The following is a 19,712-nucleotide window of genomic DNA, read 5'->3' as shown; positions in this document are numbered from 1 at the left end:
GTCAGTTTAACAGCTCTAAATGTTCTCCTATAATGCCTGATGAGGTTAGAGACACCTGACAAGAGATCAGAGACCATTCCTTCATCCAGAATCACTCCAGACCCTTTAGATTCACAGCTCCATGTTGCTGCTTCTTCTCTTCAGTTCACTCATTTTCTACAGGGTTCAGGTCAGAGGACTGGAATGGCCAGCAGAAGCTTGGTTTTGTGCTCAGTGACCCATTTTTGTGTTGTTTTTGAGGTTTGTGTTTGGATTATTGTACGGTTGGAAGATCCAAACATGGCCCATTATAAGATTTAGTTATAAGAAGAGTCAGTCACTTATTGATTTTTTATCTGTTGGTATTTGATAGAATCCATGATGCCATGTGTCTAAACAAGATGTCCAGGACCTCCAGCAGAAATATAGGCCCACAACATCAAAAATACAGCAGTATATTTCATTGTACACATGGGGTACTTTTTATCCCGGTGTTCACCAAACCCATCTTGAGTGTTTGCTGCTAAAAAGCTGATTTTTTTGTTTCATCTGCCCATAGAAGCCAGTCCCATTTGAAGTTCCACTCGTGTCTGATAACTGAATATGCTGGAGTTTGTTTTTGGATGAGCTCGGATCATTTTTCTTGAAACCCTCCCAAACAACATGTGGTGATGTAGGTGCTGTTTGACCATTTTTTTTTTTAAGGTTTTCTGACCCCGAGACTCAACTATTTTCTGCAATTCTCCAGCTGTGATCCTTGGAGAGTCTTTAGCCGCTCAAACTCTCCTTCTCACCGTGCATTAGGACGATATAGACACACGTCCTCTTCCAGGCAGTTTCCTAACATTTTATGTTGATTGGAAATTCTTAATTATTGCTCTGATGGTGGAAATGGGAATTTTCACTGCTCTAGCTCTTTTCTTAAAGCCACTTCATTAATTTGTGAAGCTCAATTATCTTTTGCTGCACATCAGAAATATATTCTTTGGTTTTTCTCATTGTGATGGATGATTAAGGGAATTTGGGCTTTGTTTTCCCTCCTACTTATATTTCTGTGAAACAGGAAGCCATGGCTGGATAATTTCATGTTCATAATCACCCTGGAGTGCTCAAAACTTTGAATATGAATGGGAATCTACTTTAAAGATACTCATAAGAATTTCTAGGGGTGCCAATAATTGTGTCCAATGTGTATTTGAGAAAAACATTTATTTCATAATGCTACCCCCCCCCCCCCCCCATTTTAAATTATTATCTAATGAAAGGTTAGATTTTTGTGAATTGTTTTAAATAAAAGATCAAAAGGATTAACAATGCAGATTAATTTTCACAGCCTCCTTTGATCATATTTACCAAGGGTGCCGATATTTTTGGCCATGACTGTATATAATATATAATTATTCACTAAAAGCCACTATGTCCTAAAAGTAAAAGACACACAAGACATGCAAGTGATAAACATGGGTAATGTTTAATTCAACAAAATACTGAACATGGCAGCGGAATCTGAAATGACCCAAACTGGGGCAACACAACATACATTTACTACATTAGCAGCAGTAAAAAAAAAAATAAAACAAAACATCAACAGACCTCCATCGTTCCCGATCCGTCATGAGAAGCCAGCCCACACAGAGCTGGCAAAGGATCATGGGCAATCTCCTCAGGTAGTCCTAACGTTCGAACACTTCTTCAGGGTTTATTTATGTGAAACAGAGAAATATAACAAGAGTAAAAGATGCTTCAACTACATCAGTTAGCAGATCTGATGACGTTATTTATATACATCACACTTCAACACCTGATAGCATATAAAGTTTGGCTTCAACTAAATTTGCACAACTTGCACTGCAATACTTTAATTATATTTCAAATCCCTGATTTGATAGAGAAATCCAACTTAATACAATTGATAAGATGGAGACGAGAGAAGAAGATACATGTACCACACAAACAAACAAACATAACCTAAATCAAACACAAGTGAGGAAGGTTTGCATGTCCTCAGAGAACCGGTTCATCTGAACCTCAGAAGCCATTGAACCTGCGGATGCCGGACTCAAAGCTAAAAGACTATGTGAAACGCACCGAGCACCTGGCAATCAAATTCAGAGCACCTTCTGTTAAAAACTAAAAAAAATCTCCGTAAATCACAGAAAAGCAGCTGGATATTAAATTATATTGCTACCACAAAACGGAATAAAATACTTTAGATATATTTATATATAAAAAAGTCACAATATCTGAGGTATATCTAATCACTGAGCACATGACGGTCGAGATTCAGTGATCGTGTTAGTGTTACGCTGACCAACGAGTCTGATAAAAGCTGCCCGTTTCTGAACAACACTGGAGTCCATGAGATGATTGAAGAGTACAGCACTACGGACATTCAGTCTTCAACGCTGAAGTTATTGCAGGAAACAGGCGAGCTCTGAGATATCGCCATTGTTGAGATGTGAATCGTGAAATGTCCGGGTCATATTACATCCCAAAAATCAAAAGAATCAGAAATTTAATGAAAAGCACTCAAGCCTATTTTAGGACAGTTTTTTAATATGGAGTTATTTTCATGACATTTTTTTCCATTAATGTAATGCTAAAAAAATATATATTATTATTACTGTATTACTGTTATGCAAGAAAAATATATTTAAATTAAGCACTACTGTGAATATATTTTAGGTTAATCTTAGTTGTATTTAACAACAACCAAAAAAACAGTATTTTTTGCATTACAGTAATGATCATTTGGTGGAGACAATTGTCGCTCAACTATGACACCAATGCTTTAAGAGCCATAAAATTATTCAAAAAAAATCGTATTACTTTTATGCAAGAAAAAATATAATTTAAATTGTTAAAAACAATTGTAAATATTTTAGGTTAGTTTTTTGTATTTAACATTAATAAAAAAATTAATAAATTCCCCCCTTCTTTGCATTACGGTAATAATTTGAGGAAGAAAACTGTTGCTCAATTATGCTAAATGTTGCATAAAGAAAATGAAACCTGTTTTAGGACCATTATGATGTTTTATATTTTAACATCATTTTGTTGACAATTAAGCCCATTTTGGCCATGTTAGAAAATAAAATATTCTCAACAGCACAAAAACAAATTTCTGCTAAATTAAATGCATAAAGAGAATAAAGACTACTTTAGGACAATTATGATTTTTTTAAAGATATATTGCAACTGTATTTATGACATTTTAGCACACTGAATTTTCATTATTGTAATGCAAAAAATGTTATCATTACTGTGATGCCAGAAAAAATATTTAAATTGCAAAAACACAATTGTAAATCTATTTTAAGGTGAGTAAAAATATATTAATAGTTGTGGGATGGTATTTTTTCACATTACAGTAAAGATAAGAGCTTAATTTTCTGCTAAATTAAATGCTGTATAAAGAGAATAAAGTATAGGCTTTATTCTCTTTACGCAGCATTTAATTTGGCTGACTATAACCTTTTTTTTTATATTGTAACATTATTTTGTTGACAATTAAGCCCAATTTGGCACATAAGAATTTTTTTTTTACTGTGATGTGCAAAAAAATCCCTTTATTCTCATTTCTGTGATGCGAGGAAAATATTTAAGGTAGTTTTCATGAACCAAATCCTTTAAACTAATTTAAATTGAGTTAAAAAAAAACAAAACGATTTGTGATACATTCATTAAAGTATTTGTTTTGCATTATGCTAAAGATATGCCAAGATGTGCTTAAGAGTTATGAAAATAATGCCACAGTGCAAAAAAAACTAAGCTAAATTTTCATGAATGTATAACTATTTTCCGTTTCGATTTTCAGATGACTTATGACCCAGATTTTTCCTGGTGAGATTCACCATACTGCGGAGAACTATTGCTGTAAGAGTGAGCGGTCACACAATCACATGCACAGAGTTTACCTGAGTAGTGTAGCGGATAAACATTACACGCTTTCCTGATGCACCGAAACATTGAGCCGTGATTGAAAGCAAACCTGTAACGCAGCGCTGCTCTTCACGCGGCCGCAGAACTAACACTTCGACTGCAGCTCTTGTCACTCAGAAACAACGAACGCTGAACTGATGGCACATCTGACTTCAGATACTTCAACACAAGCGGATGCTACATTAAAACCAATCCCGACGCTGCAAAAGGCAACTCGAATCATAACAGTCCTGCTGCCTTCTGCTTTCAGTGTCCCAGACAACTGCCATCACTGCCGGAAACACGACAAAAAACATCCCACGAGACGTTTCCAGGAAGAAAGGGTACGTTAAAACTAGACTAAAATTCACTGAGTACAAAAAGGACCTTGTGTGCTCTTGGAAGGTTGCGTAACAGTCATCAGATAGTCACGTAGTCTTGATAAAACCCGAGGGTCCAGCGTTTGGGTGGAGGTATTCATGGAGTGAAGGCAAAAAAACAACATAAAAATGGCATTAAAACCGATGAGGTAACGTGTGCTCATATCCCAGCAGTCTGAAACGATCCCCTGAATGCCCTCTGAGAGCTCGGTCTTCTCGCGTTTGAGATTTCTCCGTGTGTGCCTTCCTTTCGGAAGAGTACAGTAGATGAATGTGCTGGTGAAAGTGATCCAACGATGCAAGAAGAAGAAATTAAATACATGACGATCCAGAGATCAAATTAGCAGCAAGGTTCACATTTACTGGAGCGATGAACGCAGTGGTTCGCAGTCCCTGATGTTTGGAGGCGGGCGTTCAGGTGCTGGACTCTTTGGGAGGAAGGTCCGTGTCGCTGCCGGACGTCATCATCATGGAGACCAGGCACTCCGAGGTAGACGTGTTGATGGTGTTGACTGTCTTGGAGATGGTGAAGAGGCGCTCCTCCACGCAGCCGGCCGACAGTCGCGCCTCTGCGTCATGGTCCCAGCACTCCTCGATGGTCTCGCACAGCTGACCCAAACCCTGATCGAACCGCAGAGAAAGAGGTCAAAATTGGGTCAAGATCATTTAAAGGATTTAAAAATTCTAATATGAATTTTCAAATTCAAAATCGGAAGATGTCACAAGCTGGATCTGCATGCATTGCCCACGTGAAATAAACTGTAAAATAAATTGGGCTGCACAATAATCTATTTGAATAGTGTGCAGCCCAATTTATTTCACATGGGCAAATTTCTAAAATTTCTAATCAAAATGTACTTATCAAATCAAAAAGTGGCAATTTAATAACTGTATAGTCTGATACTCCGCGTGTTTCCAAGCAATAAATGCAGCAAACTAGGGCTGCAACTAACGATTATTTTAATAATCGATTAATCTGTCGATTATTTTTTCGATTAATCGATGAATCGGATTTAAAAAATTAAAAAAAAGCATTCATTTCCAACCCTTTATTCAAAAACAGAACTAAAATCTTTAGAAAGTGCACAAACATGTTGCTCCTTGAACATCCCTGAGCTGTTATAATAATAATAAAATAAAATAAAAATGGACTAACACAAAAAACATACACATGTATGCTTTACATCTGCCAAATATATAGACTTTATATATAGGGGGAGTGCAAAAATTAAATAATTTAACAACACTGCGTCGTTAGCGTTGGTATTGTATCAGACACCTGCACTTAACATTATATGAAAATCAAGCTCAAATGGAGTTAATAATGTTTTTGACCAGAGAATGACGGAGATGGAGTGTTTTGTCTGTCGTTAGAACGGCTGTAACTGTTATCTGAAGCAGCAAGTGCATTATGCTTTCATCAACTTTTACAGGTTATATAACTTTGATTGTAGCTATATGGGCGCTTAGTTTTTCTTGTTGTTTAATACACTTGGCCAAAATCTCAAATTAAGCGCTTATGCACATAATGCACAGGATATTTAAAACGATATAGACAGCAAATAACTAATTCTTCTCCACTCTTCAAACACACAAAAACATTATCCTTTACTGACATAGTGTTTGAGTAAAGAAAACGCTGTACTATTCAAACACCAATTATTTATTCACCCTTGCATTGCGAAAAAGCAGAGATCTCATCTTCTCCAGGCTGTGCGTCAATCTGAACGGAGGCGGGTGAAGTTACGAGGTCTCGCTGAGAGCTCGATGATCCAATGGCGTTCGAAGTTTTACTGACAAGTTATTTTAATGCTTATCATTGGTTTACTATTTTTAAAACTCTCTGATTTAAAATAATAAAACGAATTATAAGCGACTCAAGTTTGGATAATTTTTCACAGCACCTGACTGGGCTAGAGTATGGCAACTGCATACTCTGCCATACGCATAACGCCGCCCCTGCTCCCACACCTTGGATGACTTGGGTCGCACGGATTTCTCTGCCTCCGCCATGTATCTTTCCTCTACCTCCGCTCGTTTTTTTTTTTTTTTTTTACTTTTGTTTTTATTTATGAGGCGCCAAACTCTGCTAGCATCCGTGCGCGAGAGAGACCGAGTGTGTTCACTCCGCTCCGCGCTCAACTAAAGTTTTTTTTTTTTTTTTTTTTAATAATCAAACGTCTCCGCGTCGCGCGACACAACGAATCGATTATGAAATTCGTTGCCAACGCTTTTAGTAATCGATTTTTATCGATTTAATCGATTCGTTGTTGCAGCCCTACAGCAAACTCCACCTCTGAATGTGCTGTGAGTTTAACCTAACGTGCGTTAGGTTGACTTTTATTTACTCATAATTTTCAACATTTTGTAGGCAGAAGTTTACGTCATTTCAGCAGTATTCCTTCAAAAAAATATAATATATTTTAAATGTAAGCTTGAGGGTTTGAATGTTTGAAAGGAAAGAATATAAGACATAAATATTAGTAACTTGTATTTCAACAAAATAAATTTAATTAAAAAAATCATTGCAATTTCACTCTTTTAAAAAAAAAAAAAAAAAAAAAAAAAGTCAAGTATTTAAGAATACAATATATAAAAAATAATTTTACAACAGTAATATATTTATGTCTTAATTTTTGTAAGAATAATAATATAGCACTTTAAAGTGACCCAAACTCAAAGCAGATGCAGAGATTAGTTTGTGTGCAGCAGCATTTACTGCAAACCGAGCCGCTCTGAAACACTCTAAACACTGCATCATGAACTGCTCACGTGTAAAGGAACACAGTGCTGTGCTTTACTCTGAAACATGCAGTGCATACATTTATTTACTCGAATCAGTCTTTGTGATATGATAATTGCTCTAAATCATAAATGCAATTGTTGTTTTATTTAGTAAGTAATTGTGTGGCTCTACTCAAAAGTACATTCTCACCGGATGTTTGATCCAGCAGTCTTTAAATACGGGCCGCATCTTCTTGTGGACCACCACATCTTGAAGGTCTTCCAGTGAAGGACGTTGGCCCACCTCCTCCTCAAAGGGCAGCTGGTACTCACCTACAGGACCTGAGTGAGACAGCAAAAGCATTAGCTGTATAAAACACACAATATAAAAAGGCATGCATGATCAGCTAAGGACAAAAAAGAAAAACTGAATTATACCTCATTGTACTGTAAAACATCAAAATGATTATTATTGTTCATTTTGGGCTGAAGTGTAACTGAAGACAACACATTTGTATGTGCTGGAATTTATAGCCAGAGCTTTTTGATTTAGATAGTCAATAAATAAATATAAAACATTAACAGTTCTGTACTTAGAAGTTCAATTATTATGATGTGTATTCGATTATATAACATTACTCCCAGTGCACAGACACACTCGGAGGTCTGTATGTTTGTGCAGACTCACCATCGGAGGCGGTGCAGCGAGACACCAGCTCCCACAGCACCAGTCCTAGAGCGTACATGTCGATCCTTAGGAAGGCGTCCCTTTGGAAATTAATGGCTCCCTCCAGAACCTCTGGAGCCATGTAACGCCGAGTTCCCACCTGCGGCGGGACAGAAAGCACAAACAGTGATTCACTAGACAGTTTCACCACCAACCCAGTGGAGTCTGGGGACCATCATGATGTGCTTCGAATTTACACTTATTTGAATAATCATAAAAGACTGAAAAATAAGAGGCTGAAACATTTACCATTTTTATGGTCTTATTTGCACAACTCTTCAGTGAAACGGATCTGATCTTGGACTCAAAGCCTCACATTTCTTACATTTCTTTATTTAGCAGATGCTTTTATTCAAAGCACTTACAGATAAGGAACATCATAAGCACTTTATCATAAGAGCAGTAATATTTACAGTACACCGTGCCAAGTATAAAACAAATTAGACTAATGTTCTTTGAATTTGCAATTATATTTTTTGACTAGGTGAGTGGATTATTGTTTGGTCTTCATATTCATTCTGAATTGATGCACCAGAACACCAACAAATAATATTCATAAGCACTACCAGTAAGAAGTTTAGGGTAAGCAACTTTTTTTCTTCAGCAAGGATGCATTAAATTGGTCACAATTAAACTGTCATAAAAGTGACAATGAAGACATTTTAATGTTTCAAAATGAATACTGTTCTTGCAAACTTTCTATTTATTAAATAACCTTGAAAATATGAATCAGCACAACTTTTGTCAACATTGACAAATCTGCATATTAGAATGATTTCTGAAAGATCATGTGACACTGAAGGTGGGAGTACTGATGCTGAAAATTCAGCTTTAAAATCACAGGAATAAATCACATATTCATGTATAAAACAGCTCTTTTAAAGTGTAATACCATTTCACAATATTACTGTTTTTACTTCATTTTTGTTCAAATAACTGCAGTCTTTCAAAAACAAATTTTACCAACCCAGAGCTGAAAAGTAGTGTGTCTTGGTGCAGATGTTTTTATTAGGTAACTTCAGAGCATTAATTCCTATATTTAGCATGGATATGAAGAGGCAGATAGACTGAACTGTAGTCAAAGGCTTGGCTTTATCTTTGAGACACTCACCTGGCCATGTGTATCTCCAGGTGGTTTCCCAGGCTCAAAGCGGACAGCCAACCCAAAGTCTGCAATCACTGCGGTCAAATCAGTCTTGAGCAGGACATTCTTACTCTTGAAGTCTCTGCAAATCACAAACCTCAAATCACCCAATGTCTCTACAGACTTCCTCTGGCATATCACTACACAGCAAGAGCATAACATTTGCACATCTCTTTTAAAAGTACACATCAAATGCTCAAAGATCACTGTCCTTTCAGATCTGTATTGATGTTGTAAAAGCTTTGCTTTGGCTCTTGTACCTGTGTGCGATGGCAGGTTTGGGTCCCTCTGCTCTGTAAGGAAGGTCTTCATGAAGGTACGCCAGGCCGCGTGACATACTTGCAGAAATATGGCACAACTGAGGCCAGCTCACTGGGTTCCTTCAAGTAATCTGTTAGTGAACCCTGCAATGCATACAATTTGGGCTTTTAATAAAGATTAATATAAAAGAATATTTATTTTTATTAAATAAAATGCAATAATGAAAAAATATAAAGAATTTTTCAATTTTAATTTAACCATTTACAAGGAATCGCAGCTCATTTTCATTATTTACTTGATATACTAAAATGAATAACATTTTAACTAAAACTGAAATAAAACAAACTATAAAATTCTAAACGAATTCAAATTTAAAAATCTTCTGGCAAACTGATTTGATTTGGGACTCAAAGCTCAGTGTTTCTTACATTCATAAATTCAATTTATTCAAAGCCACTTACAAATACGGATCATCACAAGCACTTAATCATAAGAGCAACATTTACAATACACAATGGCAAGTTTCAAATATAAGCTAGATTAGCCAGTTTCTTTAAATTTGCAATTATATTTTGACTTTATAGTGTGGAGATTGTTGGTTTTTATTTATTCATTCTGAATTGATGCACCTGAACACCAACAATTTATATTTATATGCATGTTTTACATACAACAGTTCTTATTTGGTGAATATTTAAAACGTTATTTGGTCCATTATACCCCACAATAGGGTTTTGTCATTTCTCTATGGACATTTTGGGAAAAATAAACTCACTTACCCTTTCATGGAATTCTGTGACCAGCCACAACTCCATCTGAAGGTTTGTGCCACGTTTTTCTGCTGAGATGTAGTGTAGAATATTCTCGTGTTTAAAACCCTCGGTGAGGTAAATGTCTCTTTCATTTTGCCACGACTGCTTGTCCTGTTAATAAACATTATTTCAGAATCAAACACTATATATACACACACACACACACACACCTCATTTGAGAAAAAACACACAAGCAATGCTGTTTGAAAAGCGCATGAGTGGAGTATTTACCTGGATGGGAAATATTTTCACTGCCACATATTCACTCAGTAACTGGGCCTTCCAGACGCAGCCAAAGCGCCCTCTGGCCTTCAACTCCAGCAACTGCAGAGGCTTCAGGCCAACCAGAGGAGACGGTGGAGGAAGACCAGCATCCTAATCACAAAAATACAAATAAAGACTCATTTAAAAACTCAGAAGAAACAGTATCTGATGAGCAGTACAAGTTAATCAAAGTAAATAAACTTAAAAGGACATATAGAGTGTGTTTTAAAAATGTAAGCTTTGGGACTAAATTACATCTAACTGCAAAATATAGTTAAAATCTTTTCAACAGTCATTCATCTGAAAGAAAACTACAAGCATAACCCAATAATAATCTCAGGGTTTAAACTTAAATAAGACATATGCAAAGCATGGGGTCGGTAAGATGTTTTTGAAAAGACTTATGCTCACCAAGGCTGCATTTATTTTACCATAAATACAGTAAAAATAGTAATATTGTGTATTATTCTAAACAAAAATAACTGCTTTCTTTGTGAATGTTAAAATGTAATTTACATCCCAAATTACGGAAATGTTGGGATGTTTTTTAAATTTGAATAAAATGCAAACTAAAAGAATTTCAAATCACATGAGCCAATATTTTATTCACAATAAAACATAGATAACATTTAAACTGAGAAATTTTAAAATTTTATGCACAAAATGAGCTCATTTCAAATTCGATGCCTGCTACAGGTCTCATAATAGTTGGGACGGTGGCATGTTTACCATGGTGTAGCATCTCCTCTTCTTTTCAAAACAGTTTGAAGACGTCTGGGCATCAAGGTTATGAGTTTCTGGAGTTTTGGTGTTGGAATTTGGTCCCATTCTTGCCTGATATAGGTTTCCAGCTGCTGAAGAGTTTGTGGTCGTCTTTGATGTATTTTTCGTTTAATGATGCGCCAAATGTTCTCTATAGGTGAAAGATCTGGACTGCAGGCAGGTCAATTCAGCACCCAGACTCTTCTACTATGAAGCTATGCTGTTGTAATAGCTGCAGTATGTGGTTTTGCATTGTCCTGCTGAAATACACATCGTCTGGAGGGGAGCATATGTTGCTCTAAAACCTTTATATACCTTTCAGAATTCATAGTGCCTTCCAAACATGCAAGCTGCCCATACCGTAAGCACTTACGCACCCCATACCATCAGAGATGCTGGCTTTTGAACTGAATGCTGATGACATGCTGGAAGTTCTCCCTCCTCTTTAGCCCGGAGGACACGGCATCCGTGATTTCCAACAAGAATGTCAAATTTGGACTCGTCTGACCATAGAACACTTTTCCACTTTGAAACAGTCCATTTTAAATGAGCCTTGGCCCACAGGACACGACGGTGCTTCTGGACCATGTTCACATATGGCTTCCTTTTTGCATGATAGAGCTTTAGTTGACATCTGCAGATGGCACAGCGGATTGTGTTTACCGACAGTGGTTTCTGGAAGTATTCCTGGGCCCATTTAGTAATGTCAATGACAGAATCATGCCGATGAGTGATGCAGTGTCGTCTGAGGGCCCGAAGACCACGGGCATCCAACAAAGGTCTTCGGCCTTGTCCCTTACACACAGAGATTTCTCCAGTTTCTCTGAATCTTTTGATGCTGTTATGCACTGTAGATGATGAGATTTGCAAAGCCTTTGCAATCTGACACTGAGGAACGTTGTTTTTAAAATATTCCACAATCTTTTTACGCACTCTTTCACAGATACTCTGCCTTTCTAAGACATCCCTTTTATAGCTAATCATGTTACATACCTGATGTAAATTAACTTAATTACTTAATTAATTGCTTTTTCAGCCCTTTGTTGCCCCTGTGCCAACTTTTTTTGAGACCTGTAGCAGGCATCAAATATGAAATGAGCTCATTTAGTGGATTAAAGTGTAAAATGTCTTCGTTTAAACATTTGTTATGTTCTATTGTGAATATAATATTGGATATGTGATTTGAAAGTCTTTTAGTTTTCATTTTATTCAAATTTAAAAAACGTCCCAAAATTCCCAGAATTCGGGCTGTATTCCTGTGATCCAAAGCTGAATTTTTAGCATCATCACTGCAGTCTTCAGAATAACATGATCCTTCAGAAATCATTCTAATATGCTAAATTGCTGCTCAAGAAACATTTCTGATTATTATCAGTGTTGAAAACAGTTGTTCTGCTTCACAGTTTTGTGGAAACTGTGATGCAAGTTTATACATAGCTGTCATACCTGGCCGATGTCGACATGTCTGTAGGGTGGTTTTCGTTGGTGGTATGTCCAGCAGGCGAGCACCAGGGCCAGACAGAGAATGGCTAAAGGAAGAAGAGAATAAACCAGCACACTCCACAGAGACGGCCACGGCTGAGGAGGCTGGATCTTTACTATAAGAAAACAAATCATAACGTCAGCAATAACCAATAAGGAATATAATCAGGTGTAAAATAAAATTACAGTATCAAACAAATCGCTTAGACTGAAGCCATTATAAAATTATCCAGCTACGGCTGAACAATTTTATATTAATGCACAAACTCTTGTATCTACCATCACCTACAGTTACACAACTAAAATATAATACTTAGAAGATTTTTTTTGTTAATAAGTGCAAATATTGATCATATAGCTATTGCCATCACTGTATAAAATCAAAATGCCATGGTTTAAGGACGTTTTGGTATTAAAGTTTCACCTCTTAATCATAGTAAAATCAGTGTAACATACAACACATTGTTTTATTCAAACTGACCAATTCAACAAAACACTCAAAATTATGAGTATTCACATGCCAACCAAAGACCATTAAAAGTAGCACATTTCATATACAGATATGTTTTAGAAAAAAGATCTTAAAGAACAGGCCACATGGCTGTGAGGTGACATATGGAGGCTAGCTTACCTGCAGGAGCGATGGCTTCTGGCAGGTGTGTGAACTTCTCATTGCAATAGTTTCCTTCACAGCAGCAGAAGAACACCTGCGGACTCTCCTCCGTTGCCACACACTCCTGTCTGCTCACACACACAGAGAAAACAGTGATGAAAGGGGTAGATCTAAAATTAGTCATAGTAAAATGGCACTGACGAATTCTTAACTGAATGAATTGCTACATTAAATAAATCTGAATGTAGTAACTGATGTCTGCAAGGAAAGCATAAAACACACATGCAAAAACACCATAGTTTTCAGCCGTTAAAAATTTTTATATGTTTCAAATCTCTCAAATACCTCACTGATCAATATCTAATGACACATTTGCATGTTTTCACAAGAGAATATGGCTCTTGGCTGGAAAAAAAAAAACAGCAAGCATGTAAGGGATACATGTTTCCTGAGCAGCAAATCAGCATATTAGAATTATTTCTAATCAATCAAGGATCACGTGACACTGAAGACTGGAGTAATGATGAAACTTCAAATTTGCATCACAGGAATGAATTACATTTTACAATATATTCACAAAAGCAAGCAGTTATTTTTAATTTGAATAGTATTTCACAATATTACCATTTTTACTGTATTTATGGTAAAACAAATGCAGCCTTGATGGGTATAACAGACTCAAAATCATTCAAAAATCTTACTGACCCCAAACTTTTAAACAACAGTATGTTAAATAACTTCTGACAGTTACATTAAATGGAACCTGTGATAAGATATTAAATTAAATAACTTTGGATTTTAAAACATGTTCTTAAAACTTGTTTGGCACAACAACGGAAAACAGGAGTTGAATCAAACAGTGACATTATATAAAAGGAAGTTTTGATGTTACCTGTCGTAACAGTTGAAGTCGTCGAGCCAGCAGCCTTTTTTGACCAGGCGGATGGTTCCGGTGGAGTTCAACCAGGAGGCGTAACAGTGTAGCCTCTTGTCTTTCTCCCCCTCACACCTCTCAAAACCACTCTGATTGGTTTTCTCCGTCCGCCAGTTATCATTGTAGTAGACGCACTCTCTAGTCGCCACCTCTGCCTGACTGCCTCCTGACAGAAAACACAGAAAGGAAGAAATTTAAATGCATTTTCTTGACCAAACAGTTGACGGTACGGTCAACATTTTGCTTACCAACATTCTTCAGAATACCTTCTTTTGTGTTCAACAGAAGAAAGAAACTCATACAGGTTTCAGGTTTGGAATAACTAAATGAACTATGAAAATGGGTGAACTATGCCTTTAATGCACAGTATTTACATTAATGAGTTAGAAAACAAAATGTATGCAAACAAATGACGCATTGCAAACACCTTGAAAAATGTTTTGCTTGTGCATCTTTAAAATATATGCTAACGAGTTTGATATTTTCTTATGCAAGAGACATTAAAAGTGTGGCTGGTTTTGCGGTTGTACCCATCCAGGTATTACTCAACAAATAACTGAATTAGAGCATATTACACAAACATTTTCAGTCGCAGAAGATTTTATAAGATCACAAGCAACATTTACCTGCCAATCAAAACCTAATGAGATGTTTAAACACTTAAATCCCCCTCATCAGAAACCCCAGTGTGTGTTCAACTAGCCATCAAACCCCCGAACCAAAACACACAGCCACAAACCACATGCTTCATGGGTAGATGATTTAAGCCCCCGTGAATTGAGTTTCTGTGGTCTTTACGAAAACCACCAAATCAAATCCAGATGTCGGATCAGCTGTCAGAAGGCACGTCTTGTCTTCGTATAACCAACACCGCAACGCTGTGCATCACTGCACACATTTGCACAAAGAACTGGGTCAAGGATCGTGAGATGATTACATAGTGTAAGACCCACACAACAGGCGAGCAGAAATACATACATCCTAAGGTCAGACTAAAATGGGAAAATAGATTATGACATCATGCTGGAAAGGGAACACAAGCAAAGTGTTTTCTGCTCATTGCATATGTTAAAAAATAAATAAAAACAAAGCCTGCCTCTTTAAATTTGACATATAGCTGCTGGCCATCCTTCCCCTCTGCAGCTCAACATATTAATTTTAGTAATTCATTTTTAATTGCTTTCTGTTTTGTTTTTCCCCTGACAATTTGCATGCTTAACTATTTTAATGCTTAACTATTAAACAAGCATTTATTTGTCTTCATTCTGTTAGCACATTCTTTGACCAATTATTAGATTTTTTTCTGTATTATTTTTACACCATTGGCCCTGAACCTGATGCGTAACTACTATTATTTTTTTTTATCTAATTTATTATTTTGATGTCTTTAACCCAAACCTCAACCTATCAAATATCAACTAAATATGAACTATATCAGAAATATATACATTTTTATTTGTCTTGTCTTTTTAAATACAACTAAACTCAACACTCGGCACGTTATTTTTAATATTTTTTCTGACACCATTAAACCCAATGATGAATTTTGAATTATTAAAAAAGTTTATTTGTATTTATTCTTTTTATTAAATTAAGCAATTACCATTTACAAATAATTAGCTTTTTTTTTTGTTTTGTTTTGGACACCACTGGCACTGAACCTGATGCTTAACTGTTATTATTTTTAAATTAAACTTTTATCTATCTTTTTTGATGTCGCTTTACTCTAAGCTCAATTAATTTTACTGAATATATTTTTTATTTTCCTTGTTTTTTTAAACTAAACACAGTGCTTGTCACTTTAAAAATAACTGTGTCTCTGTTTCTAGAGGAAAAATAGCAGATTACAACAATGTTTGATGTACTACACAGGCAAGGAGGTTAATGCACATTACATCCTTCAAAAAAATAAAAAACAAAGCCTGTCCCTTTAAATTTGACGTATATCCATTGGCCACCCTTCCCCCCTGCAAACGTGACCCCACCTACTCACTAAAGCACCCATGATCAAGAGAGACGGGGCTACAGAAGCTTTAGCGCCAGGGTTCATGTTATGAGTTGACGTTCATTGTGCGTTTATTGGCTAAACACTCGGTGATAGATCAATGTATGGCTTCTTTGTCACTGATACCGGGTGTCACATGATAAGAGCGAATTACATCAGCAGCCCCCTACTTAAAACCCACAGCACTACGCTTTCCTCATTCTCACTCACACACACACACAGAATAAGTGTATTTCTAAGATCCCCTGTGGTGCGCTTTCACGCCGAAGCGCCCAGATTTTTACCTTTCTTCACCCCATCACCACCCCACAGCTGACACACACACACACACACACACACACACACTGATGTGGAGGGTGTATCAAAGACTCTTTTGTTTTGAGGGGGTTTCCTCCTCACAGGGACCCGTAAGGGACTCCATTACAAATCAGCTTTCAGGATAAGAAGATTTCCTCACTGTTCCCCTAAAACAATGATCAAAATCAACACATCAATATCAATAACTGGACAAAGCACAATGCTTTGTCTACTGGTCAAACAAACAGACTGGCCTAAACATGAAATCGAAAGTGGGAAAATAAAAGGATAGTTTTGAATAATCGATACATAACAATATATGTAAAATGTTATAACTCACACACTTTGAAGTCAATAATATATACAAAATAATTAAAAAAAGAAAAAGGACAACTTTCCCCAAACTTTTAATATTTTGTTTTTAGTATTTTTTTGCGCTTCTCTTTTTTACACCAGCTGACCTGATGCTTTTAATTTATTAACATTTTAACCAACTTTGTCACCTAAACCAAAAGGTCAAACATGTTATTATTATTAGCTCATTTTTATTTGACCTGTTGTTTTTAATACAACTCAGTGCTCAACCCATTATCATTGAACAACTTTTATTTGTTCTTTATTCTGTCTTTCTGACATATTTACCCCAATGCTCAAGATATGCTTACAGAATTTTCTATATTTTATTATTAGTTTAAAATAATTTGTGTATTTTAAAAATATATACAAATTATTTTAAAATAATAAAATAAAAAGATAATTGACACCACTGGCACTGAACATGTGGTATAAAATTGTAGTTATTTTTATTACAACTAATTGTTTAATTTGTGTCAAAGCACACCACTGTTTTGAACAATAAACACTTAATCTGTCATGGCAGCTCATGACAAAAAAAAAAAGGGTTTAAATAAAAAATAATAATAATTATAATTATAAATGTACCTTTTGGCAGGCGATGTTTGTCCACAAATGATCACAAACATATTATAAAGGACTAAATGCACTGACAATATAGAAGGAAATGAAAAATGCTTATATCAGAAATGTCTTATAAACTTGCAATGAAAACAAACCAATATGAGAAACCAATCGTTACATGAAAACATGAGGCGAAACCTAAGTTATTTTGAGGCAATCGATTGTTTCAACAAACCACCAGCTGTTTTACTTTTGTTCTTTGTGCCCACGATGCCTTTAAACAACCAGAAATATCACACAAGCAACTTTAAAACAGCATACTAGAGCTGGATCAAACCTAAATAACGAAATATCTCAAATTGAGTTAAAAGAAAGAACAACTAATTCGTGCTACATTGAAGCCAACATTCAGTGTGGATTGGTTTGGAACACTGTCTGTGTCTCAAAACCTAGTGCGCTGCCTACATAGCTAGCATCGTGGGCTTCACGTGAGAACTAGAACGCTGTCTACATAGGCTTCTTGACTGGGTTTAGTAACACAACCAGCCACACTATGATTAGATACTATCGTTTTGATTGAAGATGAACCAAATCTCTGTAAATGAGCGCCTTACCTGTGCACCAGACGAGTGCAAAAGTCAGCCAGGTAACAAACATATTCCTTCCTTCGAGGATCCTGGCGATAAATGTTGTCCTTTATGCCGCGAAAGCATTTAAGAATGAAATGAAACACATGAACGCGAAGGCCTGCGCGCTATTCTTCACCCGCTACAATAACAGCACGAGCTCTTCACAACAACACAGTGTATCCCTCAGAAGCGCGCTGATCGGAAACAAAGTCCCTGATGCCGCAAACATCCAGCTTTTCATTCTGACCAGGCGGCAGCAGTGGGAGCGTGAGTCTGGGCGCTTGGAGTAGAAGCGAAGCCCCCTTGTGTGTGTCCTGGTGCGTGTTTCAACCCCTCTGCCGGGGCAGTTGGAGGGGGAAGGAGGGACTGACATGCGAAAAGCTGAACGGCGTCCAAAATGGCTCCTGAGAGCCACAGCAGCGGTGCCAGCGGGAAACCCGGATGTTCATCAGGGCCACTGTGGACTCACTGCTGCTTCATCATTAGTCCAATGAGAGCAATGCAATCGAGAGAAATAATAATAACCACTATAAAATTCAATTGCACTCAATAGAATTTCTAATTAGGCTAATTGTAACATAACTAGGCCTATTTAAAACAATAAATCAATTAAATCAAAAACAAATTCTCCTAAAACTCGAACAATTATGTTAACTTGTAATATTTTAATTATGCAATTAATTAAATTATAATTATATGTGACCCTGGACCACAAAACCAGTTATAAGGGTCAATATTTTGAAAATTGAAATCACCTTTAAAGTTGTCCAAATGAAGTAGCAATGCATATTACTAATCAAAAATTAAGTTTTGATATATTTACAGTAGGAAATTTACAAAATATCTGCATGGAACATGGTCTTAATATCCTAATGATTTTTGGCATAAAAGAAAAATCGATAATTTTGACCCATACAATGTATTGTTGGCTGTTGCTACAAATATACCCGTGCTACTTATTACTGGTTATCACATATTTACATTTACATTTAGTCATTTAGCAGACGCTTTTATCCAAAGCCAATTACAAATGAGGACAATGGAAGCAATCAAAATCAACAAAAGAGCAATGATACGCAAGTGCTATAACAAGTCTCAGTTAGCTTAACGCAGTACAATATTTTTTTATTATATAATAAATAAAAAGAAAACAGATAGATAGAATACAAAAAGATTAGAAAAGCTAGTGTTAGTTTTTTTTAAAAGAAAACAAGCAGTTAGTAAATGAATAGAGTGCAAGTCTAAAAGGGACAGGTTTTTTTTAAGAATAGAATTAGAACAGAGTGCTAGAGTTAGCCGATTCTTGAAGATGGCTAAGGACTCAGCTGACTCAGCTCAGAGTTGGGCAGGTCATTCCACCAGGAGGGAACATTTCATTTAAAAGTCAGTGAAAGTGATTTTGTGCCTCTTTGGGATGAACAATAAAGTGACTTGCAGCACGCAAGCGTCTAGAGGCACATAAGTCTGAAGTAATGCATTTAGGTAAAGGGGTGCAGAGCAAGTGGTGGTTTTGTAGGCAAACATTAATGATATATATATATATATATATATATATATATATTTACATAATATGGTCTAAATGAATGAAATAAAATACTACAGATGCGCTTATTTGCAGTATTTCAACTATATTATTTATTTTAAAACACATTCAAATTAACCCTGCTCGAATATAAAATGTCTAAAGCTAAATTACACCTAAGTAAAAATTAAATTAACATGTATGTGTTCAATTGTACCGTTCAAACTGTGCTATATTAGACTGGACTGTTTTCAAATACATACAAAAATGTGGCCTGATTCTAAACTACATCATTTATGATGACCTGGACAGACTTAGGACAGTTTCTGATGTTTAGT

The 19,712-nt window shown here is 36.2% G+C and overlaps 1 protein-coding gene across 1 annotated transcript; it reads right to left on the bottom strand.

Moving 5' to 3' along the window:
- Positions 1-1,431: 1,431 nt before the first annotated feature.
- Positions 1,432-18,356, bottom strand: LOC131526670 (activin receptor type-2B). The gene is given in 12 exon segments (XM_058755039.1): positions 1,432-4,901; positions 7,216-7,346; positions 7,693-7,831; positions 8,843-8,957; positions 9,136-9,255; positions 9,257-9,279; positions 9,916-10,059; positions 10,180-10,323; positions 12,421-12,572; positions 13,088-13,197; positions 13,962-14,169; positions 17,838-18,356. Coding segments are annotated over 12 exon segments (1,536 nt in total). The 5' UTR covers positions 17,881-18,356; the 3' UTR covers positions 1,432-4,694.
- Between the last annotated feature and the right edge of the window lie 1,356 nt (positions 18,357-19,712).

The sequence above is a fragment of the Onychostoma macrolepis genome, chromosome 02 (assembly GCF_012432095.1).
Source record: "Onychostoma macrolepis isolate SWU-2019 chromosome 02, ASM1243209v1, whole genome shotgun sequence".
NCBI classification, from domain to species: domain Eukaryota; kingdom Metazoa; phylum Chordata; class Actinopteri; order Cypriniformes; family Cyprinidae; genus Onychostoma; species Onychostoma macrolepis.
Note: the sequence above shows the minus strand (reverse complement) of the source record. Positions and strands in the feature narration are given on the sequence as shown.